The 20,715-nt window shown below is 41.6% G+C and overlaps 1 protein-coding gene across 6 annotated transcripts in view; it reads left to right on the top strand.

Moving 5' to 3' along the window:
- CPNE3 (copine 3) overlaps nt 1-17,290 on the top strand; it is a 71,120-nt gene extending 53,830 nt beyond the window's left edge. For 4 of the 6 annotated variants that reach the window (XM_038392975.2, XM_043507645.1, XM_043507643.1 and 1 more), the window contains 7 exons: nt 172-231; nt 1,263-1,396; nt 3,504-3,558; nt 3,657-3,708; nt 4,583-4,716; nt 8,288-8,524; nt 12,403-17,290. In XM_038392975.2, the coding sequence (XP_038248903.1) occupies nt 172-231; nt 1,263-1,396; nt 3,504-3,558; nt 3,657-3,708; nt 4,583-4,716; nt 8,288-8,524; nt 12,403-12,513 (783 nt within the window). In that variant the 3' untranslated portion in view covers nt 12,514-17,290. The remainder of the gene's footprint in view (nt 1-171; nt 232-1,262; nt 1,397-3,503; nt 3,559-3,656; nt 3,709-4,582; nt 4,717-8,287; nt 8,525-12,402) is intronic. The other 2 variants (XM_038392978.2, XM_038392979.1) reach the window with 1 other exon arrangement.
- Nucleotides 17,291-20,715: the final 3,425 nt, after the last annotated feature.

The raw sequence follows: 20,715 nt of genomic DNA, 5'->3' as shown, positions 1-20,715 counted from the left end.
CATACAGTGCATAGTACCTTATTCGTTGTGTACTCCCAGTGAAATCTAGAGGCACTAGATGGAGTAAAGGTACTGCTTTATATCAGTATGGGAAGCAAAACTGGCCTTAAGGAAATTAAGAAATTGCCTCAGTCTTTTGGGTTTTGCTGAAACCAGTGTGTTTCCTTTTAGATTATAGTGGAATGCACGTTCCTTGATTACATCATGGGAGGATGTCAGCTGAATTTCACTGTAAGTAAATTGTGTACAAAATTGCTTTCTTTTTCAGAGTAAGCTGTAATGTGTTATGGATTCTCTTAATCTCATGTTTATTTTTGTAGCAGATGAAGCATAAGCCCATATTTCCAGAGGCCCTCTGGCCTGTTTTGTCAACTGTTACCTGGAAAGTTCTGGAATATGATAGACTCCTAACATCAGACATGCGTTCTGAATCTTCAGATGTGCCCAGTCAGAGCTGAATATAACTGTATGGGCAGAGACCAAAGGAGTTTACCTTTCCCTGTTGCTTGGGTTTGTCTTGCACCATCTCCTCACAAGTGTAGTTCAGATCAGTTTAACGGCTGTCAAGCAATCTGGGAATGTCTGTAGTTCTGTTCACTCCTAACACATCCATTACATGTAGAGCTTGTTATGGTAGGTTTACACCTGGCAAGGATTTCTCCAGGCCAGAATAATCCTCAACTGCCTATATAGGATGGCTTCAAGGCCCTTAGGCACAGCCTGAGCAGCATTCATAGGCCTTAGCATGGGATCAGACCCTGAAATGGTTTAATTCACAAAACTGGTACAACATAGGCAGTAGCAATGTAAGTTTTCTCCACTCTGGCAATGTTCCTCAGCCCTCACGCAGAGTAGATCAATGTCTCTGGCTAGTCTGTCAGCAAGGCTATCTGTTAATTTTTAACTGTTGTGGTATTCTTTGAGTAACTTCCACTTGGAAGCAGGCTGAGACTATAGACTCATTTCACAACCATGGAGAATATTGTGAATGCTTTTGTTTAAGACTTATATGAGCCAGCAGCTGATAGACAGCCAACCAGTCCCCATGGTGTTCCACAGCTTCATGATGTTTGAGTAAGGTACATTCTTGAACAAGGTTCTAATGTTCAATAATATGGTGTAAATATGGCAGCTGACATATGATTACATGTACCAGTATGTGATCTAGGTAGATCTTTGTGTTTTTGTCAGTTTAATTTTGCCTGAAATTGGGAACCTAGTTTCCTATCACTGCTAACGGATACAAATGCTACATTTGACAGGTGGGGATAGATTTTACAGGCTCCAATGGGGACCCTCGCTCACCAGACTCTCTACATTACATCAGCCCTAATGGGGTTAATGAATACCTGACAGCCATTTGGTCTGTAGGAATGGTCATTCAGGACTATGATGCGTAAGTTTTAACTTATCATTTTCAAATGCATATTGTAGAAGCTGGGCATGTAAGTATTGCAGACACCCATAAACAGCTCATAATAAAAGCTGTAGAGCTGAATGTACTGAAAGTACAAGAACATGCATAAAAATCCTTTCACATTTTCCCTTCCAGCAAAGGATGACAGCTCATTCAAAGAGGAGAGGATAAAATGGGAGAGGCTGGGGAGAAAGGGTACAGTCTATTTTGGCTTGTGTGCAACTACATTCCACATGACTCTGCATAAGGTGGTCCAGGCGTACTACAAATGGACGTACCAGAGTGACATTTTGTCTAAATGGATGGAGGTGCAAATCTGTCAATTTAGCTATCTGACATTCCTTGGCAGAGCCAGAGGGTGGCAGCATAGAGATTATATCTGCTTAAATACGAACAATGTGTTCAGGATACAGGACCTGGATATGAATACAGTCTGTTCTCCATGGAGCTTACAGTCTGGGATGCAGTTGAGAGGTCCCATTGGGAGAACCAGAGAACAAGTGTAGGGGTTTATGGTTTTGATTTTAATCTTGAATCTCTTTTCTAATGTGACGTGGAGGATTTTCATGAGTACAGTTTGTGGGTATCATGGAAAGTCAGTATTTATTAATAATAGAAGGAATTTGAATGATGAGAGAGCAGGGCCTGGGACTTGGAGATGTGTCTAATAGTATATCCTTGTTGATCTAGGATGATCTTCCTTTGAGAGGGCCCAGAATTCATAAACCTCAGCACAGTCCGTTCCTCAGTCAGTATTTTACCCTTGGGGGCATTCTGCACCAAAAAAATAAATTCTGCACACAATATTTTAAAATTCTGCAAAATATTGCAAATTTTATTTGTCAAATCAATGTGGAGGCTCCAACATGGCATTGGGGAGCACAGGCCAGTGGCTGCACAAAAGTTGGAGATCACTCTACAGCTTTCCCCTCTTTCCACCCCCCTCTCCTCCATGCCCCCGGGACATGGACTCAGCAGTGTGGCTGCATCCAACCCTGACACCGTGCAAGGATCGGGCCTGCCCCAGAAACACCCCAGGACCCTGCCCTGCCATCCCAGGTGCACCAGTTGTGGGCAGGCAGGCTCAGCCTGGCAGGATCAAGTGTGGAGGGGCTTAGTGTGGGGGATCCTAGTGTGGGCTGAGAGAATTCTGTGGGAGCAATCTGGGTGTGGATGGCTCAGTGGGGGATCCGAGTGTGGGAGGGATCTGAATGCACAGGGGCTTGTTGGGGAGGTTATGGGTCCAGCGGTAATGGGACTCTGCAGGGGGGGTCCAGGTGAGGCTCAGTGGGGGGGTCTGGGAGTGTGGGGGATAGAGCTTGTTAGGGAGGTCTGGGTGTGTGGGGTCAGTGGGGGGGTCCAGATGCTGAAGGAGTGGGGCTCACTGGGGTGGGGATCCAGGTGCAGCTGTATGGGGGTCATGGGATGGGTGGATGCAGTGCAGGGGAAGAGGAAGTCTGATCCTCCCCAGCCCAACCGGAACTAGCAGCCCAGCACGGGATAGGAGCCTCCAGTCGGGTCTTTCCCAGTCCTGCCCCCTCCCCACAGTGATTTACCTCTCTGACAGCTTCCCTGGCACCCAAAACACACTGCTGGGGACAGTCGTGTGATTGCTCTTATGGCTTTCCTTTGCTTCCCTGTCAGTCATTTTTCTGCAGAGAAGCAAAGAAATCTGGGGGGACGACATGAATTTTCCATATGTGCAGTGGCGCAGAATTCCCCCAGGAGTAATATCTCCAAACTCAATGGTCTGCGTGGTAGTAAATAGCTGCTACAGTTTTCATGGATCAAATTATCTCATGACAAATGCTAAGTTGCAAATGCTCTGCTGGTTTTTGTTTAACACATTTTCATAGCAAACATTTTAAATGTTAATTCCCTAGGTGCCCTGCTGACTTGGACAGTAAGAAATTCTCCCTGCCGACCTGATTTGGCCTTTACATGGGGAAATTTCCACTTAACTCTGCCTGTTGATTTCTAATAAACATCTTTATGATTATGACTAGGATTAGCTAAATTGTTTTGAATTGTGAACAGAGTCTAAAGGGAAACAACTATTTCATTTTCTCTTAAATTGCTTTTTCAGAGATAAAATGTTTCCAGCCTTTGGATTTGGTGCACAGATTCCTCCTTCCTTTCAGGTAACCAAATGTGTAAATTTGCTACATAGGCAATCTAAAACAACTTACTCAAGGATATGTGCATGTCTAAAAGCTGAACATCTTTTGTGTATTGACAGGTATCTCATGAGTTTCCGTTAAACTTTAACCCATCAAATCCATTCTGCACTGGTAAGTCTTAGAAACTATCACAAGAGTCTTAAAGAATCAAATATCTGGAAAATCTTGTTTCTACTAGGTACCACTTAACTGCCTCATGGTACTGTGTTTAATCTGGCACCATTAATACAACAGTAAAGGTTGTGGCAGTAGATGTTAATTTGTATAGAAAAGTCTCTGATTAGAAGAAATGTGTGAGCTATTCAGAATATGGACTTCAAAATACGTGAAGAGATGGGAAGGAAGGAGATGCTCTTTGTTAATCAGAGCATTTGTGAGGCTTATGATTAAGCAGGCTGATTTAGTTAAATAGACAAGGAACTTCAATCAGTAACCAGGCTAGAATTTCCTGCTATAAATCCTTACCTGTGTGAAGGAGCCTTTGGTTCTTTCTTTTTTGAACTTTCACAGCACACCTACCTTGAGGTAGCAGCAGTGTAGGTTTTTCCCATATTGCCATGCCAAGGTACCTCATTGCTGGTGTGGAGGGAACCTCATTGGCCCTAGGAATGAGAAGGTGGTTCAGTCTCTGACCATTTAGTTTTTGCCTCTCTGCTTAGACTGCTAACAAGGACATGTGTTCTAAACTGAGCAGAACTGTTATAAATAGGTAGCCAGATTTCAGGATAGTGATGTTTGGCCACCTTGACAACCTTTTTAACCTTGACATAAAGTCAAGATTAGCTCTTGTGGAAGGCTATGGCATGATAAAAGGCCTCTGTTCACCTAAAGCATACAACTTCCTTTATCATTATCTTAATTTTAAATAACTTTGTACTACCCTAAATGTCTGGCACCTATGGAGGTGTCAGGACAGTTGAGTGCCTCAGAACAGCAATGCAACATTAACATGAAATATTAAGACTTAACCATTTGTTTTCTTAAGGAATCCAAGGCATTATTGATGCATACCGGACCTGCCTTCCTCAAGTAAAATTATATGGGCCAACCAATTTTTCTCCAATAATAAACCATGTGGCTACATTAGCTGGTGCAGCTGCACAGCAACAGACAGCATCAGTAAGTACTTTATCTTAGTGTAGATGTTCCCCTCCTTCTTTCCATGCTATATACTACTCACTTCCCCTCTGTGTGCTTAGAAGTGTACCAAGCTTATTTGTTATCCACTTACCCTGTAAAGTTGCATTTGTTACCATTAGGCATTATGGATGCCAAAGCTTCCTCACAGATTGTGCATAACAAGAATCTTTCATCCAGATGAAGCTTATTTTCTGATAAGAATGTCAATTTAAAAAAAAATATTTGGCATTTTGTAGCACTTTTCATCCAGGACATTCAGAGCACTTTACAAACATTAAGGAGTTAGTTCTGCCCTGGAATACACACAGATTTTAGGGCAGCATTTAGCCTCAAGTTGAAAGGCAAGCGTAATCCTCGTTTCTCAGAGGGTAAACTGAGACGCACGTTACTTAACATGACCGAGACAGGATTGCACAAGAGTCATGTAAGACTAAAACTGGCTGGCTATGGTTTGGCTGTTGCAAGGCTCTTTGTCCCTTGTTATGACCTGCAGTCCAAAGCAGCAAGTAATACACAGAATGAACTCTGTGGAACCTTCTAAACCAGTGGCTCTCAACCTTTCCAGACTACTGTACCCCTTTCAGGACTCTGATATGTCTTGCTTACCCCCAAATTTCACCTCACTTAAAAATTACTTGCTTACAAAATCAGACCTAAAAATACAAGTGTCAGAGCACATTACTGAAATGTTGCTTGCTTTCTCATTTTTTTTAGAAGAAGTAGAATAGAAGTCTAAAATAAATCAATTGGAATATAAATATTGTGCTTGCATTTCAGTATATAGCATATAGACCAGTATAAACAAGTCATTGTCTGTATGAAATTTTAATTTTGTACTGACTTCGCTAGTGCTTTTTATGTAGCCTGTTGTAAAACTAAGCAAATATCTAGATGAGTTGTTGACCCCTTGAAAACCTCTGCATACCCAGGTGTAGGCATATCCCGCCTTAAGAACCACTGCTCTAAACTTTTCCACTCTGTTCCCAGAGCTCAGATGGCAGCATTGCTATGAGTTAGCTGGAAACTGGAAAAGAACTGTCAGTATTAATATGCAAATGAGCACACTAACCAGGACACTTTACTTTGGACATAGAGTTGCCATTTCTGCTTGGATGTATTCCTGGAGGTTTTGTCACATGACATAATATTTAAAGTTTAATCTTTAATTCCTGGAGATTTCAGGACAGTCCTGGGAGGGTTGGCAACCCTATAAATTGGACCTCTTGTAATAGTAATAGGCCCTATTGTGTTGGGCATTTTTCTGTCTTAGAAAAGACACTGTCTCTGCTCTGAAGTGCCTCCAATCTAATGAGAGAAACAAACAGAATATTTGACAATGTGGATACAACATATAGGCAAAAGAGCATGGTGAAGAATTGGCCCAGCTTCGTTAGTTGCATGTATTGTAGAAATGTTTGGTTTGTGTTTTTAATTGAGGTTAGAAGGATTAGGAAAAGAGATGGGGAGGAAGAGGAATGAGCACAGCTTATCAACTGTCCAGTCATGATCAGCAGGCTGGGTTTTGTAGACATCATGGCAGATGTGAAGAAAGTAGAGCTGGAGGGAGCTATAGAGGAGGAAGGACAAAGTGGTGAGGAACAAGTTGTAGTGTGAAGAGGGAGAAAAAGAGCAGAGACAAAGTAGAGAAGAGATAGGGAGGGAGCCAAGGGGGAGCTGTTGGAGAGCATGGCTTGGTAAAAACAATCAGAAAATTTAATTATAGTTTAAGTCCAGGCTTCCTGAAATTCCTAAAAGAAACCAGATGAAAGTGAGAAAATGGAAGTTTAGCAAAGTATGCAGGTCTCAGTTTAGTTGTGGTGGTTTGTCCCTGGAACTGAATCCCTGTCCAGAGCAAGCTGGGTGGTGAGATGGTGGCAACACACCAAAAAGACTCTGAAACTTGAATGGAGTTTACTTGTAATAATGGAGATGTGATCCTTCCATTTAAGGTTAGTCAAACAACATAATACAGAAACCGGACCTAATTCAGGTTTTATAAACTATTGATGGTAGCAATAGTAAATACAGATTCTAAAAGCACAGTGAAGAGGCTATTACTTATTTGCATGCTGTTACCAAGAATATTCTTCAGCTCCAATTGTTTCATAACTGACTCAATATTAGATATCTGGGGACAAAGAGAATTGGGCATCCTTGCTATGTTTGCACCGGAACACTTTCTGAAAGCCTTTCCCTGCTAATAGCCTCCATACTTGTGAATTGGAGCTGACAAACTTGTAAACCTCTACTGGAACTCAGTACTCAGGGTTTTTCTACTGAAGAGCACTAATTTTGCCTATTTCAAATATCTGTGTTTGTCACTGAACAGCCAAACAGAGATTTGAAGTTGAGACCTGTTATAGATATGTACTGTAGGCTATTGGCTCCCATTTGAAATTTAGCTAATTTACATAAAACATCAAAAGCAGATTGCAGATTCTGCCAGTTAATCCTAGAAAACAGCAGGCATGCAGGTATAGTAAAGGAGTTTGAAGCAACAGAGGGAGTATATGTTTTTTAAAAAAAAAATCCACCTGTTTTCTAATAATCCAACCCAGTATCTCATGAATTTTTTTCTTTAGAAATCTGAAACTTCCTTAAAGTGTAGAACTGGTGCTAGATAAACTGTTCATATTAGACACTTATGTTAGAAGAAATCCTTTCAACCGCTGACGGGCTGTGGTGGTATGATATTAAGGCCTGGTCTACACCTAAACCTAGGTTGACCTAGCTGCATTACTTGAGGCTGTGAAAAATTTTACATCCTGTGCAACGTAGTTAGGTCACCCTCATCCCCAATTATAGATGCAGCTACAGAGGAATTCTGTCAATTTAGTTACTGTCTCTCAAGTAGTGACAAGAAAAACCCCTTCCATTGCTGTAGTAAGTGTTTACACTACAGTGCTACAGCAGTGTAACTGCAGCAGTGCTGTTATAGCATTTCTTGCCCTAAAAAATCAGGTATACTGTCTGTTTTTTCAGCACTCAGGACAAAGACCCTCTGTTTTGGTCAGTGTTTTGCCAAGTCCTTACTACAGTACATACAGGAGGGTTTCTTCCTTTTTTCCTTTTTTTTTCTTGGCACTCTGGCTTATGCGTTGTGGCTTCCGTGGCTATGTTGAGCAAGGTTTTATATTTACGTTTTTCAAAGACATTACTTCAAATAGATCATAAAGGAAAATATTCAGTTAAACTTGCTTTCAGCTCCTGCCCAAAACCCAACAAAATCTGTGTCCTATGTTTGAATGACATTGTACTTGAGATCTGAGGATAGCTTTTCAATGTGACTGCTTTAGATTGCTGCCAGTTGGACATAAGGGCCTTGTAGGCTTTGTAGTGAATGTGTGTTTTGCTTCATGGGGAGGGAGAGTTAGGGTTGGGGTTTTTTGGACCAGGCAGAAGAGACCTGAATCAAATTTAGATGCCTGATTGCAAAGAATAAGCCTCTCATATTGAAAAGTTACCATTCTATACCCTGTAAACCTGTAGCATGCATGTATGCAATATTATCTCTTCTGCTATTGTAACAAAGTATATATTGGTTTGACAGCAATATTTTGTGCTCCTCATCATAACGGATGGTGTGATAACGGACCTTGATGCAACCAGATCCGCCATAGTTAATGCCGCAAAGCTTCCCATGTCCATTATCATTGTTGGCGTTGGAGGAGCTGATTTCAGTGCCATGGAGTTTCTTGATGGTGACAATGGAAGTCTCAGGTCCCCAACTGGAGAGCCAGCTATCAGAGACATTGTCCAGTTTGTGCCATTTAGGCAGTTTCAAAATGTAAGTATCATTCCTTACTGAATACATACCAGAGAAGTACACTAGATTTTATAGCATGTAAATACTAGTGGCCCTACTTCCACAGTGGGGTTTATACAAGGAATGGCCCTGGAATGAGTTCTAAAGCCTCTTGAAAACACTCTGTTAGAGATGAGGTATGGCTTCCATATCGGGAGCTAAGAAGAGATGAAAGCCTATCAGCTCATCTGTGGAACTCCCAGTAAATCATTTCTATCAAAAAAGGTGACCTGTTCCTGGTTTTTCTCTCTCTTTTAACCAGTCTTTTCAGGACATGTCATTTATATATCTACTTCAGAACTGATATGCAGTTCAGCATAATCAAACCAATGCTGGTGTCCTGTCGGAGGATAAAATGAGCATGATTTTGACTTCACCTAAGATTATTTCCATTTTAGTCAGAGTAGTTGCCTGGCTGTAAATCTGGATTAAGATTAGAATTAAGACCTGTGTGCATGCATTGGATCATTTGATAAATAAATCTTTGTGTGTGAAAGTGAGGGAGTAATTTTCTGATACATAGGTGCCCCGCCGAGGTAGTTTTATTAAAGCAAATAAAACCCTCTTTGCAGAGACGCAAACAAAATGCTGGGGAAGCTCTATTTAGTGTACAACCCGACAGATGGAATCCAGCATATAAATACAGTTGACATTGGGTCATATAGTCTTCTTAAATTTCATGCCCTTGCAAAGATGTATACAAATAAATAATTTGGGGAAAGTAAAACTGACAGATAAAACAGCTCAGCTTCCAAGGTGCTCTCTTCCTAGTTCTTGGTTTTTGTACATTTTATGCTCTGTTCTATCCCCCGGCCCTTCATGGTAAAAAGCTCATATTAAAATAATGCACCAGTTTTCCTTAATTGCTACTATTTGTTCAGGCATATTAATGTGGGGGAAGGGAGTAATCTGCAAAGATTACTTAAAGTGCCATCCTTAGTTGGAGACTAAAAGGTGTGTTAGAGTGTTCTTTGCCAAAGTTTAACAGCAAGATTTTCAGGAGTATAAAAAAGCTAAAAAGCAAAAATGAGGTGGTAGCTGCTAAGGCTAAAGCCCTGGAAGGGTTATATGCCTGTCTTGAAATGAAGAAGAGTGATAGAGAGAGAAATATATAGACTGGAAAAGACCAGTGATAAGAGAACTGAAGACATTGGTGAGATCAAAGTAAGTGAAGATGAAAGTGGAAATATGTTAACCAATGAGACCAGATTACGGAATGGTAGCATGATTACTGTTAAAGGTTTATGATTGAAGAGCATCCAAGAGAACCATGCCATATGATAAAACCAAACCGGGTTCTGGTGGTACCAGTCCAAGAAGAAGTTGTTGTAGAATCACTGAGCAACATAAAAAAATAAGAGAGCTCTCAGTCCTGATGGCATACCAGGAGAAATATGGAAGTGCCTGGGGCAGGTAGGCATGAATATATTGATACAATTGTTTAATTTCATTATGAGGACTCAGCTGTGTCTGGAGAAAGAGCACATTGGTACCAACATTTAAGGAAAAAGGAGACATACAAGACTCTGGTAACTGCAGTGTTAAACTCATGAGCCATGCTATGAAGGTCTGGGAGACTGTTATTCATAAGGGAATCCAAATTCAGTTTGGATTCATGCCAGGCAAGTTAACAATGCTGTCTTTATATTTTTCCACGAGCAATCTTAATGCAGAGAAAAGAGGAGAAACCCTTTTCGTAGTGTTCATTTATTTTTGAGAAGTCTTAAGACCACCTTCCAAAAGAAGTCATCTAGTGATGTATGAGAATGAAACAGATACGTGAAGACCATATCAGACTCCTCTAGGACATGTACAAGGGTGCTATTACCGCAGTTAGAAAGCCAGTCGAAGAAACTGAACAATTTCTAATAAGTCAAAGTTCACCAAGGCCTTTTGTTCACAATGCACTTTAAGAAAACATCCAAAGAGTAGTGTGTGCTTTGTGCAGGTCATGTAATGCTCCCAGGGCAGAGCAAAAATGAAGCTGAGAAAGATTGAGTGATGCATACAGTAACTCCTCACTTAACGTTGTAGTTATGTTCCAGAAAAATGCGACTTTATGTGAAATGATGTTAAGTGAATCCAATTTCCCCCCAAAAATTAATGTAAATGGATGGGGGTTAGGTTCCAGGGAAATTTTTTTCACCACACAAAAGACACTTTTTATACATATAAAGTGTAAGTTTTAAACACCCAGTTTAATATTGTACACAAGAAGTTCCCGGGAGCAGCTCCGAGGCAGAGGGCAGGGCAGGAGCAGCAGGGCAGTGGGGGGAGGGACAGTTGAACTGCTGCTGGGCAACTGCCGAGCCCCATACCTTACAGGGAATTTAGGGAGCTGATTGTCGGGGGGGGAGGGAAGGGGAGGACTGCCAGCTCTCCCGGTTCTAATCCCCACAAGGAGGGGCTGCTCTTCCAGAGAATCCTGCAAGCAGTGGGCAAAGCAGGCAGCTGCCAAATGACGTTGTAAGGGAGCATTGCGCAACTTTAAACAAGCATGTTCCCTAATTGATCAGCAATGGAACAACTTTAACTGGGACGATTTTATGTGAGGAGTTACTGTACTTAAAAGAAATTACATGAAAATGAGCAGAAATAAAACAGTATATGGTCTGTAGATTGGATGATAGTCTAGTCATCTTCCTGAAACGTAAGCCTTGAGGACCAGCCAATACCAAAGGTATAGAAGTTCAGCTACTTAGGCGAGATAGTACAGGATAATGGTAAACTCCATGACTAACTTTTAAACAGAACAGGAAAGGCCTGGACTAAATGAAGAGAAGTAAGTGGAGTGGCCTGCAATAGGAGGATGCCTGTTAACTTGAAAAGCAAGATCTACCAGACAGTAATTAGCTTGCTCTTTTGTATGGCTGTGAATGCTGGGCACTGAGAGAGACAGGAGCACGTCTTGAATGGAAATGAAAATGTTCAGATAGATGAATGGAATTACAAGGCTGGACCATATTCAGAATGAGCAAATTATGGGAAATGAGAAGGTGGTACCAATTATACAAAAGCTGAAGGAATCCAGGCTTAGATGATTTGGGCATGTGAAAAGAAGATTGGAAGAATATCTAGGAAATGGTATGTTAAACTTGGAAGTAGAAAGTGAGAGAAGCATTTAGAAGACCCAAACTATATGGCTGGATGTTATACGAAAGTATTTGATTAGCTGTAGAGTTTCCAAGGAACTGCTTGAGGACCAACTGGAACGGGAAATAAGGACTCAAAAAGCCAACCCTGTATATATCAGACTGAGACTAGAAGAGGAAAGTTGTAGATTAATTTGCCAGTTAGTGCAGTGCAGTCATGATTACTCCAGTACGGAACTGATGTGCTCAAATCTGTTTTTCAGTTACACAAATTTTCCTTTTTCTAGTATCACAGGTTTGATCTTGAAATACAAACTAACTATACCTTGAAGGAATTGCATGTAGAACAATGCATTTACTGCAGATGAGGGTTGGGATAATAGGATGTGGATGAAAACTCACTTAACCAACCTCAAGTGCTTAACTTCCGTCACTTTAACCTTGCATAGCAGAGATTTTATTGACATGGCTAAAATTTCTCAGTGGATTTTATCCTGGTGGATCCCAAAAGACTTTGTAAACTGCATACGCCACACAGAGGCAGTCTCCACTGCAGAGTAGTGGGGCAATCAACTGCTTTGCAGCATTCTGCTTAGTAGTAGGAGTGGAAAGGTAAAGGTGGGCACTGAAGCTTTTTTCCAAGGGCACTGTAGCAAATTCCTGAGAGAAATGCTGTAGATTCTCTGTTTGGACAAATTAACAGATGACACCTAAACTCTCCTCTGACCAATGGTTAAGACTGAAGTTTGATGTTCTTTTTTTAATAAGGCTCCCAAAGAAGCCCTGGCTCAGTGTGTCCTGGCAGAAGTGCCTCAGCAAGTGGTAAACTACTTCAGCACGTACAAACTGCAGCCTCCCAAGAATCCTGCCGCTAAGTGAGAGAGCACTGAGTGGGAGAGGCAAGTGAGGCTAACCCAGTTGGGATTCCTGCAATTCCCGCATGTCAATGGACTTGGGTCTTGATTTTTTTTTTTTTTTTTTTTTTTTTTTTTTTTTTTTTTTTTTTGGTGTACATTGGTTCATACATGTTAATGTCTGTTTGCTTTTCCATAGAAACATTTACTTTGCCAGGTTTTTTTTTTTTTTTTTACTTTAGACAAAGATGTATCCCTGTTTAATACTCATGCAGATTATGATAAAGGCCCCAGCTGGGCAAATTTGGTAGAAAATAACATTTCAAGAAGTAAGCTGAATATGAAAATCATGAACCGACTGTGCCAAGTTGTTGGGTGTGGTGCTGCTGCTTTGTGCTGCAGGGCTGATGTAATAAGGACATCAAGCTGGCTGAACTGCTCCAGGGAGAATCACTCCAATGTGCCATGGTTCTTCAGTATTGTAGAGCTGATGTAGTGCCTATAGAGAAGGATATGTGGCTGGGATATGTACTCGCGCTTCTAGCCTGGGCTACTTTTCAGGACCCTGTGACTGTTACAGGCTGGCATATGTTACAGCAGCCGTAACGCAGTGTTCAGCACCAGAGTTGGAGCAGTGCAAAAGCAGAGCTTTAAAGACACTTTTGCACACCATCTCCTGACTTATGGCTTTAGTTCCTCTTGGCCATACCTGGGAATCTGGGCCATCATCTCTCAATACTAATAAAATGGATGAAACAATAAATACAGGCTGCATAATGTGGAGCATTAAATAACTGTACAGATGCAGCCAACTGCTTTTAATCAAGGTAGCCATCTAAATGATTTAAAAAAACTGTTGGCCTTCAGTGCAGATGCTGTAAAAAGTTTTAAGATTTATATGACAATATACGATGCTGGAAAACTGCAAATGCAAATCACTTTATGTAAAGCTATCACATGTGACTATTAATTGACCTTGGTGGTTACTAGTACAAATTCCATTTCTAAAGAGGAAAACAAAACTTCACTCTTGAATTTTTAAGTTGCTCTATATATTTTTTGTAATTGTATCTTCATGTGGAGAGAGCTTTTGAAAGGACTACAGAATGTGCCATTTTAACCTGTTTTGTACAGGTCTTGAAATGCCCCCTAGTTAGCTTTAAAGTGAGTGATCTTTTATTTTTCTGGCAGTACTTTCTCAGCTACCTTGTATTAGTGGTGACCTGCAATTAATTTTTTTAAAATTTGCATTGTGCCCTTTTTTGTTTGCTCATGGTATACTTAAGTCTGAAAAAATCCTAGGAAAAAACTTCTCTGCTTGCTTTTTTTAAATCTTGGAGGTCTCTGATGAATATTGTGACCTCTCATCTTATAGAAGGGGTGGGAATTTGAATTGTTAATATCCTCCCATTCTTTTCAAGCATCAGTTAGGCATTGGTGTTAACAAACACTGAGTTTTTAAACTAACTATAAATCTTGACTCTCCCTTACTCTGCTTTCAATGTTTTGTCTCTTTTGATGTGTTAATTTGATTAGTTTTCCAATTGCAGTAGGGTAGAGAGAACTAGAATGTCTAAGGTCAGCAACTAGAAGGGGAACTTTTTTTTAACAAAACCCCTTCAGGCCTGTAGGTACAACTCAGACAGAGTCAAAGGCACAAAGATCTTTCCTTTGCAGATCATCTTTATGGATGCTTCTTCTGCAACTACTCAAGTGCATCACTCCCATTGACTTCCATAGGAGTCCTATGTGCAAGGTCACTGCAGAATCAGACGCTGAATTTGGACTTTTCTTTGTGCTTACTGTATTCACCAATCCAGATCTATCTATCACACTCAACTATGTCCTCAACTCCTGGCTTGCTGAATCCTGCCGCACTACAGTGTCACACGTAGGCCAGTGCAGCTGCTGATGGGGGTTCCTCTCCCCTGAAGAATTTTTTTTTTTAAATAATGTACTTTAGGGAAGATTCCCCATCACAGCATATAATTCTGTTAAATTTTATTGCTGTTCTTGAATCCTCTCTCTCTCTCTCTTTTGGTTGGATCTTTCTCACTGGCATTTGCCTTGCAGAATTTAAGAAACTGGAAAATCTGTCTAGTGCAGGGGCGGGCAAACTTTTTGGCCCAAGGGCCACATCAGGTTTCCGAAATATTATGGAGGGACGGTTAGGGGAGGCTGTGGCCCAGCCCCGCCCCCAATCTGACCCCCCCGGCTTCTCACCCCCTGATGGGGGGGGGGGCCACCAGGACCTCTGCCCCATCCACCCCTCCCTGACTGCCTCCGGCCCCTGCCCCTGACTGCGCCACATCCCCCCTGCCACCCCATCCAACCCCTCCTCTCATTCCTTATTTCCCCTTGGTGACCCCTGCCCCATCCAACCACCCCTTTTCTCTGACTGCCTCTGGAACCCCTGCACCTGACTGCCCCATCCAACCCCCTCTCTCCTTCCTGACTGCCCCCCCGGGACCCCTGCCCCCATTCAACCCCCGTTCCCCACCCTCTGACTGCCCCTCCCCCTATCCACACCCCGCCTCCCTGACCACCACCCTGAACTCCCCTGTCCTCTATCCAACACTCCCTGCCCTCTTACCGCGCTACCTGGAGTACCGGTGGCTGGCGGCGCTACAGCCGCACCTGCCCAGAGCACCAGGACAGGGAGCTGTGCTGCCCAGCTGGAGCCAGCCACACCACCGCCCAGCACAGAGCACCGGGTCAGGCCGGGCTCTGCAGCTGTGCTGCCCGGCAAGAGCTAGCAGCCCGGCTGCCCAGAGCATTGCGCCGGCAGTGCAGTGAGCTGAGTCTGCAGGGGAGGGGCCGGGGACGAGCCTCCCAGGCCAGGAGCTCAGGGGCTGGGCAGGAGGGTCCTGCGGGCCAGATGTGGCCTGCGGGCCGTAGTTTGCCCACCTCTGCTCTAGTGGGCATCTCAAACTTTTCAGGCTCGAGCTCTTGCCTTCTTACTTGAACTCGTCTTCCCTTCTTTTCCCACATTCCACTTATACCCTGGGTCACTGGCATAGCAACTCCTTCTGATCCTACTTGCGTGTATAATACATACGGTAAATAATGCAGAAATTTTTGCTCATTTCCTAAATGTCTTATGAACATTTTAATTCTGTAATTATGCATTTGAAGTGGATTAGATTGGGAAATGATCTGATTGGCTGACAAGGGTTCTGAGTTGTATAATGATGATAAACTGGAACTGTATGGGCTGGAATGAATTTCCAAAGCATTACAGTAGCCATTCTATGCACTCAGTAGAATACTCGATTGTAGTAGATTAGAGTACATATATGCCTTCATTACGTGCTGGAACCTCTAGATTTTTACTACATTCTCTGCCGTATGCAGATACCATCAAAAAATCTGTTTGTATTGCTGACTTAGATGGACTATCATGATAGCCCTATGATACTGTTTTATGGGTTGTAGATAGTCAGGTAAAATGTTAGTTAATATGATTGAAGCCATATGACTTTTGTTTTTGTTTTTCCCCAGGATGTTCCCAAATAGCTTGAATAATTGAAATACTTCATATCAAGTCAAATTCTAATGGTCTGTTTTAAGCTAACTTGATTTTTTTTTTGTTTACAGCTGAAGAATTTAGATACAGAATCATTCTTTACATCAGAGAAGTGCAAGTGTTACTACTTTATAAGTACAGTAAATCATTAATTGTTGTACCTCAGACGCAAAGAATTAAGTATTGAGAGTAGGGATCCAAGGGTGTCACAGCTGCAAATTGATAGCAAACTTATTCACAGCAGTAAACTAATGCCAAATGTGCCATTTTAAAAAGAGAGAACAAGGTGTGGCATTAATTCATTATGTAGAAGAACTGAAATGTGTGCTCATGAATGGGATCCTTTGGCGATCCTCTCCACTGTCTACCAGAATGATTACGAAGTGGATTCTTCTGAACTTCGATGGTAGTACGCAGTAGCATTTAAGAATGTTACCTATATGTAATAGTACCAGTAACTGATTTTTAGATAACGGCTATCATACCTCTGTTCTATATGGAATACATCCAATAGAACATGTGAACAGTTAAGACTACACATATGTGCTTTCATACTTTCTGTAATAGAGAACGCATAGTATTTTATTTGGCAAGCCCTCCTGCCCTCTGGCCTCTTCATGCTAGAAAATGTACCAATGACACCGAATAGTCACTGTATTTGAAAGAGCTAGGCTGGATTTGCACAAAACCCCAACCTCCCCTTCTCTCAGGACTTCAGTACATATTTCTGTTGTGTGTCTTTTTCTCGGTGTTGCAAGACAGGCCACCCTCTGGTTCCTGAGCTAATTTAATTGTCCCTTTTTTTTTTTTTTAATTCTTGTATTAAAAAAAAAAATCCAAACATAGTACAGATGGCTTTTTTGCCTGAAAAAGAAGGTAGTGTAGAACTGAAGGTGTTAAAGTGAAGTAATGTTCCAAGGGCGGAAATGCATCATCAGTTTTTCTAATTTTAAATGTAACAAATGCCTTGGACTAATGTTGACAAATATAACTATAGCTGTACTTTAATTTTCTGTTTTCAGTAGGAACGTGCTTGCAGCTTGCTAGCACCACCTTGTGGTAAAAGTTATATATAGCAGTCTTCATAATCGAAGGTAGATATACTTTTTCCCCTTTGTTTGCTAATAGTGTATATGCATGTGTATGGCAGAGAGAGATCTTTGACCAGACTTCAAAAAAGTAATTTCCTTATATATTTGTGATAAAGATAATTAATGGAACAAGTAGATTCTGATGTCATATGACCGAATTCATTAAAACTGCAAACTTCAATGTACTACTCTTCTTTTGGTGTATTTTTCTTTTCAACTTTTCCTATCAAACACAGAGAGTACTGCCTTTGTAGGTGCTATAAGAGGCTTGCCAGGTTTCCTGCTTCTAGTTTATACATGCAGTTCAAATATGTTAGAAAATAATTTTTTGCTCAGGGTTTTATGATCTAAGTGTTTTTTTTATAAATTAATAATACTCCTTTGTTCATAGAAGCAAAGTGTAAAGAGATTGGCCAAAACCAAGATGTTATGAAGCCAAACAGCCAGGTATAAAGGTTAGCAGTGACTTTGAGTATCCTTTGGAAGTTCAGAATTACACTATTTCTGGTATTCTATAGAGAATGATTAATATTTTGAACACTTATCTTTTGGAATTTCTATATTGAGAACAGGATTTTTATGTTCAACCATATAAAAAAACATTAAACACCCATTTCACTTGTATTTCACATTTTTCTTGCTGCTTTGGAAGAAATGATCAAATATATTTGATACCTCCCAGGGGTTTTGACATTTAGTTAAGTAGCACTATTTGAACTACATATGCTGCAGAACGTCAAAGTACATTACTAATTTAACCTGAGCTTTATCCTACCAGTCCTAGTTACCATGCCAAACTCCTGTTCTTACTGTAAAGTCATTTGTAACACTCATTCACATTATGCAGGATATTTGGGTCTTCTCTCTGTACATTAAGGGCAGTGTGTCACTACATGCTTTCGATATGATGATAAACCACTGCATGCTCCTGCTGATAGATTGGGAGCCATATTGTAATTTACACAGATTTTTCCCCAGAGAGAGCAGGAAATTGACCCTCCCCTATAGGAATGTTTGAGAGAATGTTTCCCAAACCAGAGTCCTGTGTGGAAGTCATAATCCTCATGGAACTTTGCATCTCTTCTCGGCTTTCCTAAAAGCAGTCTTCTGTGCTACAAGTGGGGAGCATGAAGCAGCATTAACACCAGCTCATATTTCCAATGTGGCTGCTCCTCATCTGCATCGTTCCAGCAAAGAAGGTTCTATGAGGCTACAGCAAGGAGAGAAACATGCTACCCAGCAGAGATACTCTACTCCCTATCTGAGTTCTCACTCTTTTGTCTCCATTCTGAGTAGAAGTGGAATAAGACGTGGTCCTTATGAACTAAGTAAGATATGGAAAAGACTAATTAGCCAACAAATTGCCCTCTCTTTTCAGCATCCAGAAATAATCGCATTGCAATCATCACATATATCCACAGGCTACATCTTTTTCATTCTTGGCACTCTATTTTAGTATAGATGATGATGATAGAGTATTCCATAGTACCTAATTAGTACAGCAAATATTTGTAAATCATACCAGGAATGGTTCCAACAGAGAAGTTTGCATTTCACTCTCTAATGAATACTTGATTTCTTTGCTCAATTCAACAATTGCCCACTTCACTTGGGCAGAATTGTGCACTTTCCACCTGATCTCACACAACATACTTCAGCCTACTCTTGTTTGCACTCTGAGAGGAGCCCTAGGTGGATGTCAGAGAGGCCCTAAAAATTGGGCCCCAAGCAGGAATTCAGGGAGGTCATTTGAACAAGCCCTCCACCTAGATAAATAGAATAGGAGTACTTGTGGCACCTTAGAGACTAACAAATTTATTTGAGCATAAGCTTTCACGGGCTACAGCCCCTTCATCGGATGCATAAAATGAAACGTATAGTAAGAAGATAGACAGACCGACACACACACACACACACACACACCATGAAAAAGTGGAATTAGTTATACTAACTGTAAGAGGCTAATTAAGATGAGCTGTTATCAGCAGGAGAAAAAAACTTTTGTAGTGATAATCAAGATGGCCCATTTAGATCACAAGAAGGTGGAGGATACTTCTGCCACCTAGATAAGAGCATCTTAAATTTACTTTCAGTTGTCAGCAAGCTGACCTCTTCCCTTGGACCCATCTACATGCCACAGAGGCCGCAACAATCATTACCACTTTCAAATATAAAAGTATAAGCAATATGAAAGCTGGGCACAAATCAGATTGTCTTCGAGATGGAATCACCAACCTTGCTTTCAACCCTGAATTCTTACAAACTAACATTCCAATGGATAATGGGGAATGCGCAGGTGTTGCAAGAGAGTGCTTCTGCAATTCAGCCCTTACTTTACAATCCATATCAAAGCGATTGATAAATTTCATTCTGATGTGCCAACCGTGAAAAGGTTTATTGATGTTACTTGTATTTGCAGAATTGGGTCGGATCTCTATTGCAATAATGGCTTAGCCTATCACTATCACAATTTAAAAATGTGTTTTGATATATTTTCCTTCCTTTCCATAATCTATTACACCACCCCAGTAACACTCCTACTTTACTTCAAAGCTATATAAAACCCAGGACAATGAATGATTGTATCTTCAGAAGGCTTCATGTGCAAAGCAAGAGTTGTGTGGTGTATTTAAGTTTGAAATCCTGCTGAGATGCTGAAATCACTGAAATGCTACTCCAGTGATCCCCAAACTGTAGAGTACACTCCCCTAGGGGTGTGTGGAGGAATGATGGGTGGGTGCACGGGGGGGCCTGGGCCAGCCCCCATAGGTTGGGGGTAGGGAGAAAGCACCACCCAGTTCCATTGTGCCCCTTGCCCAGCTCCAGACCCAGCTCCATTCCATGCCAAGGCCATCTCTGGTCCCAGCCACAGCTCTGTTCACCCCCAGCCCAGCTCTGCCCTTGTTCTCTCTCCACACCAGATCAGCTTTGCCTTTAGCTCCAGCTCCTCCACCACTCCCAGTTCTGCCCCCAGCGCCATCTTCAGCCCAAGCTCCTCTGCTGAATTCACTGTGCAGTAATGGAGGGGGGACATGGATAGCTTCCATTACTGGTAAAGGGGGGAGCAAAGGAAATGTTTGGGCACCAATATGCTACTGGGCGTGCATTAGCTGAATTACTCTATATCCACGCTCCAGTCTGGCTCTATTCCTCCTATGTGTGGGAGGCACTTTTTTCTTATATAGGTTGATTCTTGCCTTGTAGCAATTACTCTTGTTAGTGTGGCAGGAATCTTCATCGTCTGTATGAAGACTCCAAGGAACATGTCAGGCAAGTGTCTTACACTTCCAAGAGAAAGTGTAGAGCTTCTTGACCATATAAGGTTCAGTACTGCAGCCTTTAGTCAGGCAAAGCTCCTGTTCATTTCAGGAATTTTTCAGCAAAACCAGTTTTGATGAACTTCATCAAAGTTCAGGAATAGTTTCTCAGGTTGAGCATCGAAATTTCTGGCCAGACGCACATGAAGAGCCACTATCCCAGTGGTTAGGGCACTCACCTGGGATATTGGAGGCCTGGTATCAAGTTATTATTCTGCCTGATTTGGATCAGGGACTTGAACCCAGGTCTGCAAGGCACATGCCCTACTCACCAGGCTAGTCACTTTTCTGAG

The sequence above is a fragment of the Dermochelys coriacea genome, chromosome 2, assembly GCF_009764565.3.
Source record: "Dermochelys coriacea isolate rDerCor1 chromosome 2, rDerCor1.pri.v4, whole genome shotgun sequence".
Taxonomy (NCBI): Eukaryota; Metazoa; Chordata; order Testudines; family Dermochelyidae; genus Dermochelys; species Dermochelys coriacea.
This window is presented reverse-complemented; position numbering and strand designations above follow the sequence as displayed.